The sequence below is a fragment of the Tupaia chinensis genome, unplaced genomic scaffold (genome assembly GCF_000334495.1).
Source record: "Tupaia chinensis unplaced genomic scaffold, TupChi_1.0 Scaffold143584_1, whole genome shotgun sequence".
Lineage (NCBI taxonomy): Eukaryota > Metazoa > Chordata > Mammalia > Scandentia > Tupaiidae > Tupaia > Tupaia belangeri.
In genome coordinates this window covers 2,741,014-2,763,523 of record NW_006203430.1, presented here as the reverse complement: position 1 = coordinate 2,763,523, position 22,510 = coordinate 2,741,014, and the positions used below count along the sequence as shown (strand labels likewise).

Here is a 22,510-nt window from a genome sequence, read left to right as displayed (position 1 = left end):
TACATTAAAAATCGCTTCTTGACCTTTTAGCTAAGATCAAGTGTAAAAATATACATTAAACAGAACTTGATATAGATTAAATGGCATGTAGTTTTAAAAATTATTTTACTTAGTAAATAGGAGATTTGAGAAAGTCTGATGCTATTTTTTCTAAACTTAAATACCTTCTTATAAGTTTGAAAGAAAATCTAGTTGACATAGAAAGATGGAGATTTACCTGCTAATATTCTACCAAATACTTAATATTACCTTAAATTTTTTTGTATAATCATTTAAAATTCAGATTTGAGTGAGCTTTATATTATATATAACTTAATGTGCTACTTTGTCAATCCTACTTATAAACTAGTATAAGTATACTACTGTAATTATATCATTTATAAAAATATATACATTTGTGGGTATATAATCAAATTGGTGATGGTCAGCTATTTTGAGTGATAAAAAGTGGTTTCAGAGGACTCAAACGTCCCAATTTTAAAACTTACTACAAAGCTACAGTAACCAAGCAAGTATGGCATTTGCTTAAGGACATATAGATTGATGGAACAGAACTGAGGATTCAAAAAAATAAACCCTTACATTTACAGACAATTAATTTTCAATAAGGGTGATAGGAAAAATCAGTGTGGAGAAAATAATCTTTTTAACAAATGATGCTGGCACAATGGATATGCAAAAGAATCAGGTTGGATCTTTCTCTCACACCACATGTACAATTAAATTGTAGTAGAAGCTGGCCCCACAGTGCAGTAGTTAACTGCTACACAGAGGCAGCAGAATCTCACATGGCTAACACTGGTTTGAGTCTCAACCATAGTAGTTTGAAAAATATTCAAGGTATGCATACATGCCCCACGTCCTAATAGGACAGAAAATTGGAGAAAAAGGATTATGGTACAACTAGGTCCTGTTGGGGATGTTTTCTGCACAGACACACCTACCATTTAAAAAAAAATAAATTGAAGTAGATTAAAGACCTAAATGTAAGAATGAAAACTATAAAACTCTTAGAAGAAAGTATATGTGTAACTCTAATGACTAGATTAGGCAATGGTTTTTCAGACACGATACCAGAAGCACAAGCAACCAGAAAGTACAAATGAGCTGTACATCACCAAAATGTGGGGATTTTGTACTTCAAATGCTATTATGTAAAAAGTGAAAGCAGGCTAACTGGTGGCATATGGTTAATTCAGGTGGATCCCACATGGTTCAAGGCCCAGACCTGGCAGTTTGAAAAACAAATCTGGCATATTGTATGGGTACCCAAAATCCTGAAATGAAGGAGAAATAGAGAAGTAAGGATTGTGGCACAACCATTCCCACTGGGGGGTGTTTTCTTACTCCCTTCCCCCCAAGAATGAACTTGACCTCTGGCAAATTAAAGAGAAAAAAAAAGTCCCGGCCTTGGTGGCACAGTTGGTAGCACACTGAAATGTAGTGCTGCAAGCTACATGGGCAACTTTGGATTAGCATTCCAACCTGGAAACACACTGGGTGCCCAGGCACCCAAGATCCTGACAAGCTGGAAGGCTGTGGAGGGGAATCAGAAAATGACTGGAACCCTACTGAGCATGCCAGCTGCCCCCACTTTCTGAGCTCATGAATAAGCTCTCTCTAATGAATAAAAAAAGTATTTTTTTAAGTGTAAAGACAATAGAATGGGAGAAAGTTTTTGTAAATCATATATCTGGCAGGATATATAAAACTAAAACACAAAACCTATTTTTTTAAAGAATCATTTCATTTACCTTTATTTATTTATTTATTTAAATTTAGAGGGTGTGAGAGAGAGACAGGATCTCTCTGGAGATCTCTCTATTTATTTGAATTTAGAGGGAGAAAGAGAGACAGGAGAGAGAGGAAGTGAGAAAGCAAGCCAGGTCCAGGATTTGAACCACTGTTGGCTGTATAGGAGTCCAGCTCCCTTAACTACCATGCCACCTGCTGGCCCCAAATACAAAAGCTATTAAAGGCCAATCATAAAGAAGAAATTAAAAATAGGGAAAGGATCGGAATAAACAGTTGTCGAAAATATATAAAAATGGCCAATATACACATGAAAATTTACTCAACATCATTAGCCAGCAGAAACTACAAATTAAAACCACAATGATATCACCTCATATTCACTAGTATTGCTCAAATAAAATGATAAATAATAACAAATACTGATGAGAATGTAGATAAATAAGAACCCTCATAAACCACAAGAGGAAATGTAAAATCATATAGTACTTGGAAAATAGTCTGGTAGTTTCACGAATGACTAAACATAGCTATCACCCAGAAATTCTACTTCAAAATATTTACCTAAGAAAACTGAAAACATATATCAATTCAAAAACTTGTACACAAATATTCATAACATCATTCTTCTTCTTTTTTTTTTTTTAATTTTTGAGAGGTTTCTGCTACAGGGCGCATGCGCTCACCAGAAAGACAGACGGAGACATACAGACAGAAAGTAAGAAATCACCACCCAGAGGGTATGGCCACGCCACACTCCCTTCTCCTCCATTCTCCTCTCAGAATCTTGGGCATGCATGCATGCACACCCTGTGTGAGTTTAAGCCACTGGGTCTGGGACTTGAACCACAGTCGACTACATGGGAGTCCAGTGACATAGCCATTACACCAACTGCTGATCCCAACAGCATCGTTATTCATATAGACAAAAAATGGGAAACACTCAAATATTAATTGATAAATTGATACATGTAACTTAGTAAAGAGGGAAATTGGAAGATATACACATAATTAATGGTTGGCAATATTGGCACAGGTTAGAAAGACTGCCTAAGAGTTTCAAAAGAACCCATAGATAAGATGCATTTTTTAGTTGAGGGGCTATTTATAGGTAAATGTAGGTCATATACAGTTATTCTAAATAGAGCTAATTATTTAGTCAGAAAAAAAAAATACTGATTTAGATGAGAGGTCTGTGTTCTGATTTAGATTCTCCAATACTTAACGTAACAATTTGGACAAATCATTGAAACTCCTTAGGTCTCAGTTGCCTTATCTCTAAAATAAATAAGTTGAATTAAGTCTATTTCTCATGCCCAAACCCTATATAGTATATAAATAAGAAAATAATTGTTAGTCCTAGTCTGAAGAAATCTAAGTGAGATTGCAGCAAAGCAGAGAAAGGCAAGGCATTTAAGAAGTTATACAATCATAAAGTCTAAGAAAATTTGAATTATAGGTTGTGAGATTAAAATGTTTATCATGATGAAAAGCTGAATTACAACAGGCCATACCTGAGAAAACTGTACTAGGCCATCCTCTTTGCCTTGAAACTGTTTATTATGACACCATCATCAGTTTTATCACATTATCAAGATAACTATGATGACTGTCTCTGTATTTTGTGATGATATTTTTATTTGAAATGATCTATTAATCTATGTCTCTGTAACCTAGTGGTAGAGCTCTCATTGCTGACTGCAGTTTCTGTCTCAGCCCTGGTGGATTCAAAAACACAGCAAGAATGTATGTGTGGATGGATGCCCTGAATCCTGACAGGATGCAGAAATGGAGGAGAAGGGATTATAGGATGACCACGCCCCATTTTGGTGTGTCGGGAGTGCTTTCTCCCTCTTTCTTTCCCGCTTTTCGTGTCTCTCTAACAAGTTTATATGCTTTCTAGCAATTAAAAAAAAAAGTAGAAGTTGTTGGATCCAGTTGTAGTGGTACAAGCAGTAGGGGTGTTGCTGGGTGACGCTGGAGACCAGTTACAAAGGCTCCATGTGATCCAGGCTAGCTGCATGGCAGGGGGAAGGATGGTAGAGTAAGTACTCTGTAGGAGGTGTACCCCTACTAAATATTTTTAAAAGTTTATTTGTTATTATAATTATTAAAATGTACTGGTAGAGACCCAGTAAACAGATAGCATCATGGGAATGTTGACAAGAAAACTAAAGTGAGAATCATGGAATTTTTTTTATTAGCTCTGGAATAAAATGAATTTAAAAATACCAAAGGTTAATTAAATTACTGATACAGTGCCTCACAGGAACTTTAGTCTAATACCTACTTTTGAAAGTTTTGGGAAGTCAATATATGGGGTATGTAGCCATAAAAGGTAAATTCAAGCTATTTAGCATTATATGATCTGTTTGTTGTAAATTTTTTTTTTTTTTTGTGCCATAGGGTTCATGCATTCACTGGAGAGAGATGGAGATAAACAGTAAGTGAGGGAAAATGAAAAATCACATCCCAAGGTAGAAACAGTAAGTGAGGGAAAATGAAAAATCACATCCCAAGGTAGAGGGCCACACCACAGTCCCTTCTCCTCCATTTTCCTCATGGGATTTTAGCCAGCCACTTTCATGTGTCCAGCATATTTTACAAGCCACTGTGTCCAAGTCTTGAACCACAGAATCAGCCATGTGGGATCCAGCACCTTAAGCACCTTGTCACCTGCTGGCCCTCTAGTGATCATCTTAACCATGATAAAAAAAGATTTTCCCACACACACTTTTTGATGGAATAATATCACAATGAAAATATTACACTATAAGGAACCAGCAGTTAGCGTAATGGCTATGTCGCTGGACTCCCACGTAGTCAACCGCGGTTCGCGTCCCAGACCCGGTGGCTTAAAACTCACACTGGGCGCATGTGCGTGCATGCCCAAGATCCCGAGAAGAGAATGGAGGAGAAGGGATTGTGGCGTGACCATCCCCTCTGGGGGGTGATTTCTCGCTTTCTGTCTCTCTGTCTCTCTCTGTCTGTGTGGCGAACGCATGCGCTCTATAGCAAAAACCTCTCCAAAAAAAAAAAAAAATTACACTATAGGAAAACAACATTTTGTGAATTCTAGCCAGAGACAGATATTTTTGACAGAGTCTCACAGTGTCCTTATCCTCTCACTCAACCTTCCCACATAGCTAGGAATATAGGTGCTTGCAACAGTGACTGGCTCCAGGCACGGAACCTGTTTCTTCTGTGTAGCTTCCAGTTTCCCATGGTGTTACCTATGTGTCATTGTGGCTGGGCTTGTCTTATTTCACTTTTTGTTGTTGTTGTTGTTAGGAAATATAGTCTGAAATCTAATTAACTATATGCCCATGTGCTAGGAAAACAATAGAATTTTATTTGGTAGTAAAAGTCCTTGACTTCTGGTAGTACCAAGATACTTCAAATAAATATGTGATTCAGACCTCCGTTTAGATAGAATGTGACAGAATTCTTAGGTAATTTCAGTTCTAAATTTGAAACTCAAAAATGTTAAATGGGTTCATGCTTCATCAAGTTATATCTGCTTATCTCTAGAAATGACTGCATTGTGTATCTCTATCATGGATTTAAACATTAATGTTGATTAAAACATGAGGGAAATATTTATCAACAATACTTTATTTCATTTAAAGGCTAATGAAGTATTTTTGAATGTTTATGACCTACTCAATGTCATTCATATTGGTATAAAAGTAGAACAGATGGTTTCTTCTCTCAAGCAGTTTACAGTTAAAAGGGGAAAAATTATATATGAGTGTGTGTGTGTGTGTGTGTGTGTATATATATCATAATGAAGGAACAAGGAAGGATCACAGTGAGTTGCTATGAACCATTATAATCTTCCTCCTCCTCAGCACAATAGCCATCCACTAGGCCCTCTAAGTTACTAAGATAGCTCTTCATGTAAATTCTTCTAAAACTAACTATAACTAGTATGGGGTAGTCTTCAAAAAGTTCATGGAAAATACATATTATGAAAAAACTGTGCATGAATTTCGAAAATTTTTTGTACCAAAATAAACTAGTACTTTAATTTCATTTTTCTAATAACTGTTGAAAAGTTTTCTCATTTTTGGTAATTATTAGTATACTTACTTCTCAGATGACAAAACTGAGGTTCATCGAGTGCACAGAAGGTCAGAATTATAAACATAATGTGGCCTAGAAGAATTGAAGACAACTTCATGAAAGACTTGAAATTTGAGGTGACCTTCAGAGGGTGGCTGAGCAGACAGAATGAAGAAGCCATGGAAAGGGGTTCACAGAGGAGAACAGACAGGCAATTTGGAAGACCGGCTGGAAAAAGTGTGGTCTCTAGGACCACTGCGGAGGTGAAACCTTTGTGGAATGAGTTCTAGTAGAGAAAAAGTTACTGAGAAGAAGATTCCTCATGGCTTCTGCAAACTAGGTATTTCAGGGCACACGAAAAATGAAGATTTTTCTACTGATAATTCAGCCTCCAGCAAACAAGCTAGCATGACTGAACTTCAAGAATTTGAAGGTGTGCTATATCAGGAAAATTAAATACAGACACATGGAATTAAGAGTTCAGAAACTAAGAAACTGGCCAACTTAATCGTAGGGACAAGTCTGGAGTTGAATAATATATCCCAGAATTTAATAGGAAAAATGGAACCAGAACAGAAGATAAAAGTACATGAGACTGATAGGTTCATGCACCTACCATTTGAACAGAATCCTAAACTGTTTCCTGGCTTTAAGCAAATTTCCTTGGCATTTCTCTGATTTACGTTAAAACTGGTTTTCTTAATAGTAACGAGTGAACTCACCATTGAAAGTAGTTAGATTATGTAAGAAATTGTGTGATAGATACAATGTGGGTGGGAAAGGAATGGAAGACAATTGTAGACACCAGAGATAGTGTGAGAAGAGGGTGGGAAAGGACAGAGGGTCAGAAAGGGGTAAAAAGAATTCTAGGAACTAGAAATGGAAATTTTTTATAATAATATTGCATGATTAAGTCACTATGCAGTATATTCTGGATGGGAAATCACATTTTGTATGCTGTAATGATGCTTCGGGAAAGAATGTAAATTAAGTTACAAAAAAATAGTTTCAGAAAAAATATACCTATTCAATGACAGCAGTAAGATATATAGCCCCAGCTAAGTGCTACTTTGTAGGATGCCTAAAGTTAGACTTGTGTTCATGGAAATGTATATATCAGCTGTGTTTGCTATGAAATTATTTAGATTAATTAAGGTCTTTAGTAATTCAATAAAATGTGGGGGAAAACAGTATAGAAAGCAAACATATATACTAGAGACAGTGTGGAAGGAGAGTGGGAGATGGCAGAGGGTAAGAGATAGGGAATCAAGGATGGGGGAAAAAAAAGCAAAACATTACAGAAAACAAGAAATGGAAAATTATTTGCTGACAATAACATGTTTGTTGATGTGCTTGATTGAGACAATATACAGTGTACTCTGGATGGAAAATCTCATTTTGTATGTTGTAATGATGTACAGTGAAAGAATGCAAATAAATAAATTTAAATAAAAAATAAAATAAAAAAAAGAAAAAGTTACTACTTCTAGAGTATGAGCCAAGGATACAGAAAACCTTGAAAGCTGAGGCTTTGGAATGAAAATTAAGAAGAGAGAACATGATGCAAATGTATTTTAAAAATTAGTGAGTGAGTAGAAGGCATTAGAATGGGAATCTGAGGGAACAGCAGTTAGCATAATGGCTATATTGCTGGACTCCTATGTAGTCGACCGCGGTTCAAGTCCCGGACCTGGTGGCTTAAACTCACATCGGGCGCGTGTGCGTGCGTGCCCAAGATCCCGAGAGGAGAATGGAGGAGAAGGGATTGCGGCATGGCCATCCCCTCTGGGGTGTGATTTCTTGCTTTCTATCTCTCTGTATCTCTCTGTCTTTGCTGGAGAGCGCACGCGCCCAATAAGAAAAAAACCTCTCCAAAAAAAAGAAAAAAAAAAAGAATGGGAAATCTGGGACCACAAAGAAAGATTAGCAATGGTTATAGAAATTACAGCATATGATAATAAGGATCTGAATGTGGGTGGTGGAAGCTGAGAGAAAAGAATAGTCTAATATTTTAAAAGAGAAACAACAGAAGTTAGGATTAGCATTAATATAGAAATACATGGGATGAAGAGGGTCAGAGATGCTTTATAGACAATGTCAACGCCATTTTCCCCCTTTCCTGGGAGATGAGAGAGGGCTGGAAAACGTAGGGCTTCCAGTCTCAGCATTGACTGACGGATGTATAGCAAGCTAAGATGTACACCAGCAATAACTAATAAAATAACCAACTGAGAACAACCAACACAAGCAAGATTTCAGGGGTGACAGAAAAAAAGAGAAGATGTGAGGTAAGCTGAGTTCCTCATTTACTCCAGCTGGTTTTCTATGTTTTTCTTCCACGGTAACATGCATGGTGCTGGATACGTCATAAACATCCCCAAAGACTTTGCTCTTTAAGTAAAATAAAGTGTTATTGTAAACATTAAATTCATGTTTTAACCAATGATCAAAATTATATAATTATGTGCATAAAGAAACAAGAAGTTGAATATCTATTTTTTTCAAGAATAAGTAAGTTTATTCACTTAATGGGCTTCCCAAGATCTTTGCCACTTATTGTGAAGGCTGGCAAATGAATTTGAGGTCAAGCATATGATATACACCCCTTGTACTTTCTATGCTATGTGCACACATTACTGTACACAAGGGCTCCCTGTACAATCAGTGTAAAAGCACATTTATATTCATGCTAGGGGATTCAAGGCATATTTTTTTGATGAGTTGCTAGTGACATGCATGGTTTATTTGTTAAGCTCTTGTTTATTAAGGTAATACTCAATTACAAAATTGTTCCTATGGGAAAAAATGATCCATATTTCACAACCACCAAGGTAATGATGTAGTTTCTCAGCATTGCACTAAAAAAAAAAAAAGGGAAGTCTCTATTCTGTGCTGAATTTTTATCAGAACTATGAAAAATGTTTCAGAATGTCATTTAAATATATTTAAATACACATTTTGTATAAATAATCTAATACCCAAAACAATGATTTTTAGTTCAATATAATAAAACTTGAATGAAAAACTATTTAGAGCAACATAAAATTATTATATATAGAGAAGTAACTATACAACTAACAAAGTAAAATAAATTTCCAAGTCTTTATTCTCTTTATCCTCTTTCAGTAAGTGTTTACGAATACAGAGCACAGATACACACATTTTATTATTCAATGAATTAAGTACTTTCTTTTGCTTTCACTAGAAAGCTCTCAACTTAGAAAAATGAAAAGTTGTTTTCTGAAAACACATCCCACATACACATATTATTTAAAAATACTCACGATCTTCATCTGTCTGTACTATGAGTTCTTGACTTTCCTTCCGTCCCTCAGGATTCATGAGGATGAGTTTCACACTGACATTGGTATATGGTGACAGGTTAGTGATTGTATGTTGAGGGTGGGAATTTTCTGTATCCCAGCTTACTTCTTCTCGTACTTGTTCCTGTCCTCCAACTTGGTAACAGTAATGGACAGTGAGATTATAACTATGGCAGCGAGTTACATTATATCCAAATGGCTCCCAACGGATAGTGATTTGTCGAGATTTGACCTCTACTACTTCCAACTTTCTTGGGCCACGCATGGGATCTATTTAGAAAGAAAAACAAAAGGAAACATTAAGAGAAAAGGATTATAAAAACTCAGGTGAAGTCCAAATATCACAAATATTTCTGTCCCCAATGTCTGATCTCTTCTTCCTGAATAATAAACTTCCTCAATCTTAGCTCACCATACAGCCACTCAGAATAAAGATTAAAGTTTCCATTTCCTTCTGCAGCAAGATATGGTCACTTGCCTAAGTTTTCATGAATGGTATACCAGATATCTAGAATGGTTTCTGGGAGATGTTAGTAAAAGGAAGGGACTTATCATCATTACTCCTTCTTCCTTTCAACTAGCTGGAATAAGGACACTGCATTTTGAGCTCATGTAGCCATGACAGACAATGAGGCATATAAGTGTTAAGTCAAAATAATGATAAAGGAGGAAAATCCCTTGATAGTCACAAAACTACCACACTAGCCTAAACTTCTTACTTCTCAACTTTCCATTATCATTAAGAGAAATTACAAGCTATCTTTCTTATTTTTTTAAAGAATTATTTATTTGGGACCAGTAGTTAGCGTAATGGCTGTGTTGCTGGACTCCCATGTAGTTGACTGCGGTTCAAGTCCCAGACCCAGTGGCTTAAACTCACACTGGGTACGTGTGCATGCATGCCCAAGATCCTGAGAGGAGAATGGAGGAGAAGGGATCACGGAGTGGCCATCCCCCCTGGGGGATGATTTCTCGCTTTCTGTCTCTCTGTCTGTTTCTGTCTGTCTGGCGAGCGCACGCGCCCTGTAGTAAAAACCTCTCCAAAAAAAAGAAAGAAAAAAAAAGAATAGTTTATTTAATTTTATTTATTCATTTATTTATTTTTAATTTGACCAAAGAGAGACTGACAGACAGAGAGAGAAAGTGAGAAAGCAATCCACCAGGTCCAGGACTGGAACTGTGGTCCACCACATGGGAGTGTCCAGTGGCTTAACCACCATACCACCTGCGGGTCCCACCAGCTATCTTTCTTAACCCTCTTTTCCTCTGGGTCTTTGATATATGAAAAAAAATTCTTGGGACCAGCAGATGGTGTAATGGTTATGTTGCTGGACTCCCATGTAGTCGACTGTAGTTCAAGTCCCAGACCTGGTGGCTTAAATTCACGCCGGGTGTATGTGTGTGTGTGTCCAAGACCTGATAGGAGAACGGAGGAGAAGGGATTGTGGCGTGGCCATCCCCCCTGGGGGGTGATTTCTTGCTTTCTGTCTCTGTCTCTCTCTGTCTTTCTGGTGAGTGCACATGTCCTATAGCAAAAACCTCTCCAAAAATTTAATAATTATTATTACTAATGGATATATATGTTTTATATTTAAGAATAATTTGTAATTATATAGTTAGAAAACATAAAACCTGAGAGTGAAACATGAAATAATATAATAATGGGAAAGAATAAACTTTTGAGCAGAATTCCAGGTCTTTTCAGGTTATAATCCTTATAAAATGCCATACAATCAATGCCAAAGTAGTTCTTGCCTATTTGTGACAATGTCTTCATATTTTTCTTTAGCCTAAGCTCCAGGAACAAAGTTTCATGCAGGGAATAAGCATATTCTATTTTAAATTTTTCAAGAGGGCACCTGTGTTTTCTGGAGAGAGACAAAAGTGGGGTGGTGTATTAGGGGGAGGAGAGTGAGAAAGCATCCCCCAAGGAAAATGGTCATGCATTATCCCTTTTCCATTTCTCCATCCTTGGGGATTTGGGGCATCCATACATTTGTACCTGGTGTGATTTTTTCCACGCTGCTGTGTTGGGACTCAAACCACACAGCAGACCATGTGGGATTCAGCCTCCTTAACTATAAAAGCATTCTGAATGGTTTTAAGTAAAAATACACTGAGAAAGCTTAAATTTGTTTATGAAATGATAATGACAATATAATAATATATAAATACACACTAATATTTATTGAGCACTTACTATGTACTATGAACTGTTTCAAGCAATTTACCTTTCATGGATTTAGGGAAAACCTGAATGTTCTGCTTTGGTATACCAATAGTACATTTGATTCATAATTTTTATTTTTGTTTTTCTGAAGTGTGTTCACCAGATATGATTATAAAGCAATCTATAATTGCTAATGGCCAATAAACTTGGAAATGAGAAATAATGACTGCCATTTATTGTGTGCTTGCTATGTGTGAGTTGCTTTATGTCTAGTCTCTTCCTCTAAACAATCCTGTGGATTAAATGCTTTCCCCCAAAAATCTATATTAAAAAAAAAAACAAAACTGTGGGCATATAGGCTCATTAACTTGATCAGGGTCAAGGTTTAACCATGGCACTTGACATTAGAACTGACAACCAAACATGATGCTGCTTCAACTCTACTACAAAGTCTCTGATCAAAATTAAAATCTGTGATGAAAAGAAATTAGGATATTAAAGATACCTATAACAGGACCAAATACCATAAAATAAAGATGTTATAATACGTAAAGATAAATAATATATATATATGTGTATATATATATATGTATTATAAATAATAAAGATATGTAAAGTAAAGATCCAATATATTTAATCTTATTTATCAGAGAGATTTTCACTATAGGGTGTGTGCACTCGCCAGAGAGACAGAAAGTGAGAAACCAGCCCTCAGGAGGATGGCCATGCTGCAGTCCATTCTCCTCGCCAGATTTTGGGCATGCTTGCACATGCACTCGGCATGAGTTCCAAGCTGTCAGGTCCAGGACTCGAACAGCGGTCAACCACATGGGACTCCAGTGTCTTAAACACTATGCCACCTACTGGCTTGACAGTGAATTTAATCTTAAGACAAAAGTGCTGCGAAAAGTCCCTTTTTTCATCCCAATTCCACAGAAGAGGCATCCAGGCCATCCTCCCATGTGCAGTTGTACCCTGACTGGACTTCAGGATGCTGGAAATTGGTTTACACTTATTACTGAAGTATACTCCTTATTTTCTATTTGTGCATAAGTCCCTTGTGCCTATCTTCCCCATCATTTAGGACCTAGAGGGAACTTAGAACCACCTTCTTTATCTGCAATAGCTAACATAAAAATATTTAAAGTGAACTGATGTTTTGGTTTTATATATGCAAAGCAGGATTTATCTGCCTGATACTTGCTCGACCCATAAAACGAGGTTAATAATGATCATTCGTGCTACTTTATCCTGCAATAACTCTAGGGACCAAGAATAAGTGAGATGAAAACTCTCCCAAAAATTCCTGAGTGGCACCTCACAGAATGTTCATTATTACTAAATTAAGTTTTTACTGTTAAATTACTAGTACAGGGAAAATAGCATAAATAAGTTGCTTAGAAATAACATTGAAGGTTTTTACCTCCAGATTAGTGACTTCATACAATTCAAAGAAAATGTAATTTTGTATAATGCTTCATTAGTTAAATGTTTATAAAAACTTTTAATAAGCTCCAGATCCCTTATACATAAACAGATTAGCATGCATATCTTCGCCGTTTTCGTTATTAATCACAGATCTCCACAAGGACTGTTCTAAAGCAGTTTCCCAAGTTTTCCATCAATTTTACTTACTAATAAAATGACTAAACGCTTCAGATATTAGTTTAAACAAGCAGTACAGTTCTAACTTAATTTCAGTGGAAGACTACTTTCCACAGCATAATTAAGCCTGCATCATTTTAGTATTCCTTAGCCAAGAAAAAACATACTTAAATTAAGCCCCAAATTTAAAAACAATGTGTTCTGTCTGTCTGCTGGTCAAATCTTGAAATACATGCTCCCTTCTTTGTTAGGAGACCTGAAACCTGAGAATTCCATCATTGTAAAACTGTCTCAAACTTTCCATACATTTGTCAAGTATTAAAAGCTAAACCTAGAACAAAACAATCACCAAGGCTATTGACCAAGGCTCCAAAATCCTTACTGTCAAAAGAGGGAATTAACAGACTAGAGGTAGAGGCCCTATGAGGTCTAAGGCCTGTACTCACTCACTTGCTTCCTAGGTTTCTGGTTAGTCTAAATAAGACTATCTTATAGAAGCTTTTCCAAACAGAGTACTTTCCTCTGTGCTCTTTGCAGATCTTTGACTATGCCATATAGTTCTTTTGTGTCTGTTAGGATGTGATAGCAACATGGCAGGATGAGTATCAATCGGGGTAAGGAGGAATCATACCAACAGGGGGTAGGGATGACAGCCACCTTAACTCTGATTCCAAAACACCTCTCCCATTAGTCAAAAATAAGTTGAATCAATACGATGCTACAGATGCCATGGCCCACTTCAGATGGAATATTGCCATTTCACTTTGCCAGGCTCAAAGGCAAAGTCAAGTGAGTTAGGGAAATCACTTGAATAAAACAGATACATCCAATAATATAAATGGAATGCTATGTGCTATCTTGTTCCTCTAATAGTGTCCTCTTCAAATATAGTGTTTGTAGGCTAAGACCAAAGACTAAGGAAATCTGATAATCATTCAATTCATTCTAAGCGAACTGCCCGGTGTCAATTTTTTTTTTTTTTTATTGCTTTTGCCTGCCATTCTGAAAAATTGAATTCTGATCCAGCAATGGATTTATAATGATTACATCCTAAGTTAGTATTTTATAGCACCTTTATTTTAAATGTTTCCAGAGAACCATTTCTATTAGTGTGCTGCTAACTGTGAATGAGGCATTCCACAGGGACATTTACTCTAGTTATCTATATTGATGATCACTGAAGACTTTGAAGGGCATCGTTGTAGAAATATATCACACCGTAGGAAATGAATGGCAACTTCATAACCAGAAATGTGTAATTTCAGAAGGCTAATTGCAACTCATACTGCATTTCTTGGGGTGGAATATAAACACTGCCTAAGAAAACTTGGCATACTATTACTACCATTCTATGTGCACAGTATAAATCTTGCCGTTAGATAACAGGGTAATAAATTATATTCACAGGACCTCTAGTTCTAGGATATTTGTTCCTCTTTCCTCACAAGGCTAAAGATGCTACTAAGGATGGTAATTAATTCCAAGACCATTTTTTTTTTAACATTCACACCCTTAGGCCACACTGATGCTTCCCTCCCCCCCTGGAATGGAAAACATGACAGGCCTTATTGGCATGAATCATGAGGCCAGCCAGTTGCAATTTGGGCCCACCAACTCTTGAAAAGAAATCAGCATGGTTTCCCAAAGGAGTGCAATGTGTGTTGCACTGGAAGCTTACTCAAGGAGCTCTCACCGATCCCCCCAGTGGTGCCTGTAGCATTTTTCGTTTTGTTCTCTTTCTGCCAGTATAAGCCAGGTTTCAAGCAGAGCAGTCTGACAGTGGCAGTCCAGACCTGGGGGACCAAAAGCCCAGTTCTAGCCTCCAGCACTTTAACATCCTATTTAATCAGTGATCCTGGCTCCTTCTGCATTCACTTTTGGTTTTCTAGGAGAAAGGGCACAAACTGACTGATAGGATCAATTTCCATTGCAGGTTCAATTCACAGCTCATTTCTCTGGAACTCTGCTCTTTACCTTCCATTACTACTACAGTGCTTTTTTCAGAAACTCAATTTCAGAACCTGGGAGAGATATTTGGGTGTAATTTTAGGATCCTGTCATTGATAATCAAAAACATAGATTACAACCAATGCCCCGGCTAACAGGTTTCACTTTTCTACCTCTTCATGAACTACACAGAGGTCTATTACAATAAAGAGAATAACAACCAGAATGGCATGGTGGGTCCTAGTCAGTACCTTCAGCTATTATATTTCTCCCTCACCAGTCAAACAAAGAGGGTGACAAAATAATAAAGCAAGAGCTTCCTTTACTTTACTCTTCAGTTACATTAGAACAAACACCTGATTAACTATACTTTAGTGGCCTATCCAACACTTTGATATTCCTTTTTTTTTTTTTCTCTTTGAGAGAACGATTTCTGCTATAGGGCACATGCACTTGCCAGAGAGACAGAAAGTGAGAAATCACCCCAGGGGGATGGCCACAATGCAATCACTTCTCCATTCTCCTCTTGGGATTTTGGGCATGCATGCACATGTGCCTGGTCTGGGTTTTAAGTCACCAAGTCTGGGACTCGAACTGCAGTCAATTATGTGGGTGTCCAGCAGGTATCTATTACACAATTAGCTGGTCCTTCAATATTCCTAAGCACAGCAATTCCAGGCACAAGGCATTGTTTTCATGTAACTTACCTATACTTTTTGAATTAGCCAATACTTTGCAGAATTTAAAAAGTGCCTTTGTCAAGTTGAACATTCTGAACTATAGCAATCTTTGATTTATACTACCCTATAGGCATCTGCACACTTATCATAAATTAAAACTTGTAAGAATTATATGAATTTGAATAATCTCTTCTACCAGAATAGTTTTAAAAGATATTGCATTAATAGATTTTACATTTTCATACTTTGAATCAATAAACGCCCTTGAAAACAATCTATTTTCTTAAATATATTCCACAATCCTCTATAAAGAATAGTTTATCTTAAAAAGTATTTTATTTAATTTTATTTATTCATTCACTTATTTATTTCACTTTGACCAGAGAGAGAGAGCCAAAGAGAGAGAGAGAGAGAGCAAGCCGCTAGGTCTGGGACTCGAACCACAGTCAGCCATATGGGAGTCCAGCACCCTTAATCACCAAGCCATCTGCCAGCCCCAAGAAAATAATTTCTAAAAAAATTTTAAAAACAGTTATAATTTAAAAGGTAAAAAATAGTCTTATAGTATAAATGAAGGACATTGTAGTAATGCCAAACCCTATATAAAATCAAACACTCTTCTCAGTTTCGGATGGACATATTCTCACAAAGTCTTTCTTGTGTTTCAGTTGCTAATTTGAACTTGTCCTAAACTTGTAAAGGTAAGCAAATCAGTATGCCACATTGCTGGGAAATGGATTATTCATGTATCAATTATATTGACTATTTTTATTTTGACTATAAGAGAAAACTGGAATTCCTGTTCACATTTTATGGGACATGTGAAAGATTATCTTACTTACTATGATAACTAGGAAGGACATACACAATGGAAACAAACAGATCCTCTCAGCAGGAGGCTAATGACAGCTGAATAAACTCTCTAAACATAAGCCACAATTGAGAGCCTAGAGGGAGCCTTTCTAGTGCTTTTAGGAAACCTGAAAAGAGAGTATTTACAAATGCTTTGTTTAGTTTTGGTTTGAACAGTTAAAAATAAAACAAAAGACTACATCTTGGGCCTTGTGTTAGTCATCCTAGGTTGCTGATTTTAGAACAATTTCACCAAGTCTTCCAGGATAAATTTTTTTAGAAAACTTTTTAAGTTGCAGGTGACACAACATTCCTTAAAGTTGACCTGCATGGGAACATCTGTGACAGGAGACCTCTCTGAGTGTGCTGGATGTCTGTGTGTGTGCCCCTGATTCAGCTGACTGAGGCTGGGGGGTGAATCACAGTGTTAGGATCCCATGGGGGGTATCTATCAATCTGTATTTCTCTCATGAAGTGATGAACATCATTCTTTAGGTTTAAAGTGAAGAGTTTGTCAAATGAAGGTTAGAAAAAAAGAAAGGGTATAAAGTGTACCACTGACACATTTCAAACTAAAGAAATGTGGGTATAAGATACTCAAGGGTGATAAAGTAAAAAGTCCCACACTGGTTGAAAGATGAAAGATGCTTTTCTTTTCTTTTCTTTTCTTTTTTTTTTAAGAATGATTTTATTTAACTTTATTTAGTTATTTTCATTTGACCAGAGAGGGACAGAGAGAGAAAGAGAGAGTGAGAAAGTAAGCCAGCAGATCCAGGACTCAAACCATGGTCAGCCATGTGGGAGTCCAATGCCCTTAACTACCATACCATCTGCCAGCCCCAGAAAGATGCTTTTCTTATAAGCCTAAAAGTCCTCGTCTTCTTTTTTATTTATTTATTTTTTTAAGATTTTTTTTTCCCATAGGGTACTTATGTTCCCTGGAAAGAGAAAGAGAGAGGGAAAATGAGAAATTCACACCCCCCCCCACCCCACAGGGAGGATAGCCATGCTACAATTCCTTCTTTGGGGGATTTTGGGGCTGGCACACCCACGTGCCCAGTATAATTTTCAAGCTACCAGATCCAGGATCTGAACCATAGTCAGTCATGTGGGAGTCTAGTGCCCCAACCACCACACCACTTGCTAGCCCTGGAAAGTCTTATTTTTTAAATTGGTGCTTAAAATACTTTGAGAAGTATGAAATAAAGTAACCACGTCAGTGAGTACCTACCTATAAATATCAAATGTTAACATTTTGTGTTTTGCTTCATATAGTTTTTTACTAATGAAATAAAATATTACTGATATGAATTCTTTCTACCTTTCTGCTTTCTATCCCAAAGTAGTTATGTTTCATTTCCTGACAGGTTTTAGAGCTTTGACTATATATGTCTAAAATGCTTGAAAATTTACAAAAGTGCTAAAATATTTTGCAACCTGAGACTTTATCCAAAAAAGCCAAAGCAAACCATACAGATCTAGTTATCACTTTAATTGGTATACAGAATTCCATTAAATAAGTAAACCACAGGTTCTCATGGGTGAATAGAAAAAGCAGAATTGTTGGCTTGTAGAGGTTGTGCATCTTCAAGTATCTAGGTAATGCTCAATGGCTCTTTAAAACAAAGCCAAACAAAACCAATATGGCTACTCTGCACTTAACAACCTACCTATTTAATGACCTCTCAGACATATGACCAGTTCTCCAGCACAGGGAATCCCCTTTCTCAGTCCATGTGAGTCTTAAGAATCCCCTTTCTCAGTTTTTGTCTCTTTACCATGGTTTGTATTCACTACATGAAACATTCACATTCATGCAAGAGTATATATTTTATTTGTAAATTTGTACTTTACTGTGTGCCTTTAGTACAAGATGTCAGTGAAAGGAAGAACATGACTTAACCAGGAGGTAGCACCATGATTGAAGGAAGGCTATTGATCTAGCGATGAAAATGAAAATCATAAACAAATATGAAGCTGATTAAAAAGTTGAAGAAATAGCATGTTATTTGGAGCTGGTGCACTTGACCTTTCAACAACCTTGAAAAATAAAGATAGAATTAAAAAAGGCAGTAAAGGCATCAGTAGGATTTAAAGTCATAATAACCAGGCAGCAAAAAGGCCTTATGGTGATCTACTTTGATGATCAGATACAAGAAAGAATGCTCATGAGCTTTTTAATAAGTCAAGTCAAGGCATGCAGCATCTTCAAAACATCAAAGGTGTATGGAGGGGAAGGAACCACTAAGGCAAGTCATGGATGGTTTCAATGGTTTTAAGATTCAACTATATAATCAGTGGTGGCAAGCGTGGACATAGAAAAAGTGGAAAAATTTATTGACCAATTCAATAAAATTACTGAAGCAGGCAGTTGCCACCTGAAACAGATCTTCAGTGTAGATGAAACTGCTTTTTTTTTTTGGGTGGGGGAATGCCCAAAATGTCCTACATACACACAGAAGCTAAAACAATGCCCAGTTTCAAGACTTTTAAGAAAAGGGTTATGTTACTATTGGGAGGAAATATCTCTAGGTTCAAGTTAAAGCCTTTCCTTATCTATTGCTTTGAGAACCCATATACATTTAACAAAAGAGAGCTATTGGAGTGGTATAAAGAACTTCCATAAGTCACAAGAAAAAGGTAACTTAAAAGAAAGATGTATTAAAAGTTGATAAAAGGGACTTCACAGAAGAACAGAGAGATACCATAATGTATAACAATATGCTTGAGCTTTATATTAATCTGGGAGACACACATTAGCATCATAGTGAAGTTATATGTTGTCCTACCAGCATGGTGACAGTGAAGCCGTCTGGTAACACTGACTGTTGGCAGGATGTGGGTCAATGCAGTGTTACTTACATTTGTGATTAAAGTGTGAGCTGGTTCAGCCATTTTGAAAGACAACTTGACACCATTTTATGAGGTTACTATTAGAACACCCCACAACCTAAGATTTATTATATACTTTAGGCATGTATCCTAGAATAATAGTTTTAAATTTCTCTAATGAGAATAATAATCTGGCATACTTTTTAAATATAAAGCTTTGCAGGTCTTATTCCCAGAGATTCAGATTCCTTAGTACTATAATGGAGTCTCATAATTTAATCCTTAAGAAGCAGCACAGGTGGACCAGCTTGTGGCCTGGAGGTTATCCCAGCTGGATCCCACACGATCATCTCTATAGTTTGAGTCCTAGACCTGGAAGCTTGAAAAAAACACACTATGTGCATGCCCCCAATCCCACAAAAGAGCACAGAGGTGAAGGGATTGCAGTGTGGCCATCCCCTAGGAGGGGGTTTCTTTCTCACTTTCTCTCTCTCTCATTCTCTCTCTACACTGAATGTATATATTCTAAAGCAAAATTTAAAAAAAGAGAAAGAAAAGAAAAAGAAGCAGAAGCAGCGCCAACAACAGCAGCAGCTACTGTCCAGGCAATTGTCACCAGAGAAGTTTGAGAAATAGCTTAGAGCTCTGCTCCTCACAGTATGGTTGGTCTTCACACAGTGGCAGCCTGAGTCCCTAAGTCATATATTCACACTAGCATTTGTTTTGAAGAAAAAGAATAGGGAAAACAATTAGAATGCATTTTAAGTAAAAAAAATGGGGACTCTGTTGTACAGTATATAGGATACAAAGTAAAATATATGTCCTGCTGCACAACAGTTTGAAAACAATTCCTAGAGAAAGACTTCTCAGTGGGCACCAGGAATATATGCAGAAATGTCTTTAGCAGCATTGTTGTCAAATAAAACAAAAAATAAAAAAAAAGAAGAAAAGCATGGAAACAACCTAAATACCTACTGAGCAAATAGAGGATGAATATTTATACAAAGGAAATGTTATACCAGAAGGAAAATGAGTAAACTAGTGCAACTAGCAATCATGGATCTCAGAAAATATACAGTATTAAATGGGAAAAAAAAGAAAACAAGTCATGGAACACCGACACAACTTGATACAATTAAAAATGATGAAAAAGAGAATTGTTGAAGAAAACATAAATATGTGGTGAAACTACTTTAATAACCAAATAAGAGAAGAGCAAAGACAAAATTTATGTAAGAACTTGGGATATTGGTTACCTCTGTCAGGGAGGCCAAGGGATAAAATGAGGAAGAAGCAGGGATAGATGCAAAGATTCTAGGGATTCTGTTTTTAAGCCGGGGAGTCTGTTTTTGTTTTGCTGCACAATTTATGTTGGTTTCAAATATTCTTTGGTTTATATCAAATATTACATAATGACTTAAGAATAATTATTAAAGGGAATGCATGAGTATCCCAGAAACATTGTGCACTCATTGAGATTTCCTTCTTGGAGAAGAAGCTATTTTTGGTTCTTATGAGAAAAGGACAATGGTTTCTACCAGGAAGACTTTAAGGAAACAAGATAATATACAATTAAAGATTTAATTGTTTTAGGAGGGAGCAGGTGGTTGTGCATCAGTAATGCAACTAGATCCACCTGAGAAAAGTGCTAGGTTCATATCTCAGGACCTCCCTTTGCAAAGTAGGTTCCTGTACGTGCCTGTGACTTGCGTTGGCTAGGTCTAGGGGTGGATTGCAGCATGAGGAACCTGTTGGAGTGGTGGTTCTTGTGGAAGAAAAAAATAAATAAGGTTTATTTTAAAAAAGAAGAAAAAAGATTTACCTGTTCTAGGAATACATCCATAGGATGGGATCTTCTGACTCAAAAAGTATTACAAAGCCTACTCTTCCTAAGTCAGAAGCCAGTAACATTCTCACCCCTGAAACTAGTATTTGACTCCTGCAAGCTGAACCTCAGGCCTGGTGCACAGCCTGGCTCTAACACTTAGGGAATAGTTGTTACTCCCTGACTCCAGCCCAAAGTCCCAGACTTCATCCTCTCTCATGCTTGGACACTTATGACTAGATGCAAAACAGAACTCAAGACTGTCACTTCAGAAGGCAGAGCCTGCAGGCAGGTAACTGTCCAAAGCCATGGCTAGCCCGTAGGGTACCTTTGTGCAAACGAGATATAGAGACTCTTCCCTGAGAGATTTATCATAGGAAAACTGGCACAAAAGATACACGGATCTACGAGGTTTATGTTATGAAGGTACACATAAGTTTACGCACAGTCTGCACAACTGTATGCAGAGATCTGTTTGAATCTGTGTAGGTTACTAATGGGGATATTTTTTAACTTGTGTACATCTGTGTGCTCTTAAAAATGTGTAAGTTACATGATTAAAACATATGCTTTCTACTTGACACACATACACACACATGCTAGTGCACACATACATACTGCACACACGGAAAAGTCCTTAGAGATCACATTTGTAATAAAAACTTTCAAACTCTGTAATAAACCAGGTCTGCAGAAATGACTGTGCTATTGGTATGCATATTGACAGGAGTATGTAGAATTTTTTTCCAGGAAACTAATACCGTATACTAATTTATCATACTGCAATATTCATATGTACTGTAAAATACTTAAACTGTATTTTCTCAAAGGCTCCAATTCTAGCTTCTCTTCCCTAATCTATCTGTCCCTCATGCCACTGTCAGATACCTTCTTGATGTGACAGTTTGTCTGCATCAATCAAAGGACTTCTAATTGATGCCCTGTTATCATCTGAACCAAATAAAAAATGTTCCCATTAGTAAGTCACAACTATCAAACGGATCACATAACCCTTCTTGCTTTCCACGCCAGTCAGGCAAATCTATCCGCTGTACTTCAAATACGACTCTGCCTCAAAATTAATATCTTTGCTCAGACTGATACATACACATGCAGTGATAGTTGTCTTTTTATCTGCCAAAACAGAGCCTTTCAATCTTGGCTAAAAATCAGACTCCTTTATAATTATTTCTTCTCAATGGCAATAAAAACTCAGAGACTTTCACAGACCCACACGGTCAAGTCCCAATGTACATATGTTGGTTATGTTTCTATGTCTTACTGTATTCTATAAACAATCAAGTTATGTATTTCATCCTGTATCTAGCATAAATTTTTATTCTAGAAAGTACCTATATTTTTCAGTCAACACATCTGATAAAAGGACAGGACACGCAATAAATCATGAGCTTCTACCTCAATTCCTTTGCTCTCCTATGTCAATTCAGGAAATGTCTCC

General features: G+C 36.8%; 1 protein-coding gene across 7 annotated transcripts in view; it reads right to left on the bottom strand.

The window, feature by feature from the left end:
• PTPRM (protein tyrosine phosphatase receptor type M) overlaps window positions 1–22,510 on the bottom strand; it is a 732,676-nt gene that overhangs the window by 395,621 nt on the left and 314,545 nt on the right. For all 7 annotated transcript variants that reach the window (XM_027766560.1, XM_027766561.1, XM_027766562.1 and 4 more), the window contains one exon: window positions 9,102–9,410. In XM_027766560.1, the coding sequence (XP_027622361.1) occupies window positions 9,102–9,410 (309 nt within the window). The remainder of the gene's footprint in view (window positions 1–9,101; window positions 9,411–22,510) is intronic.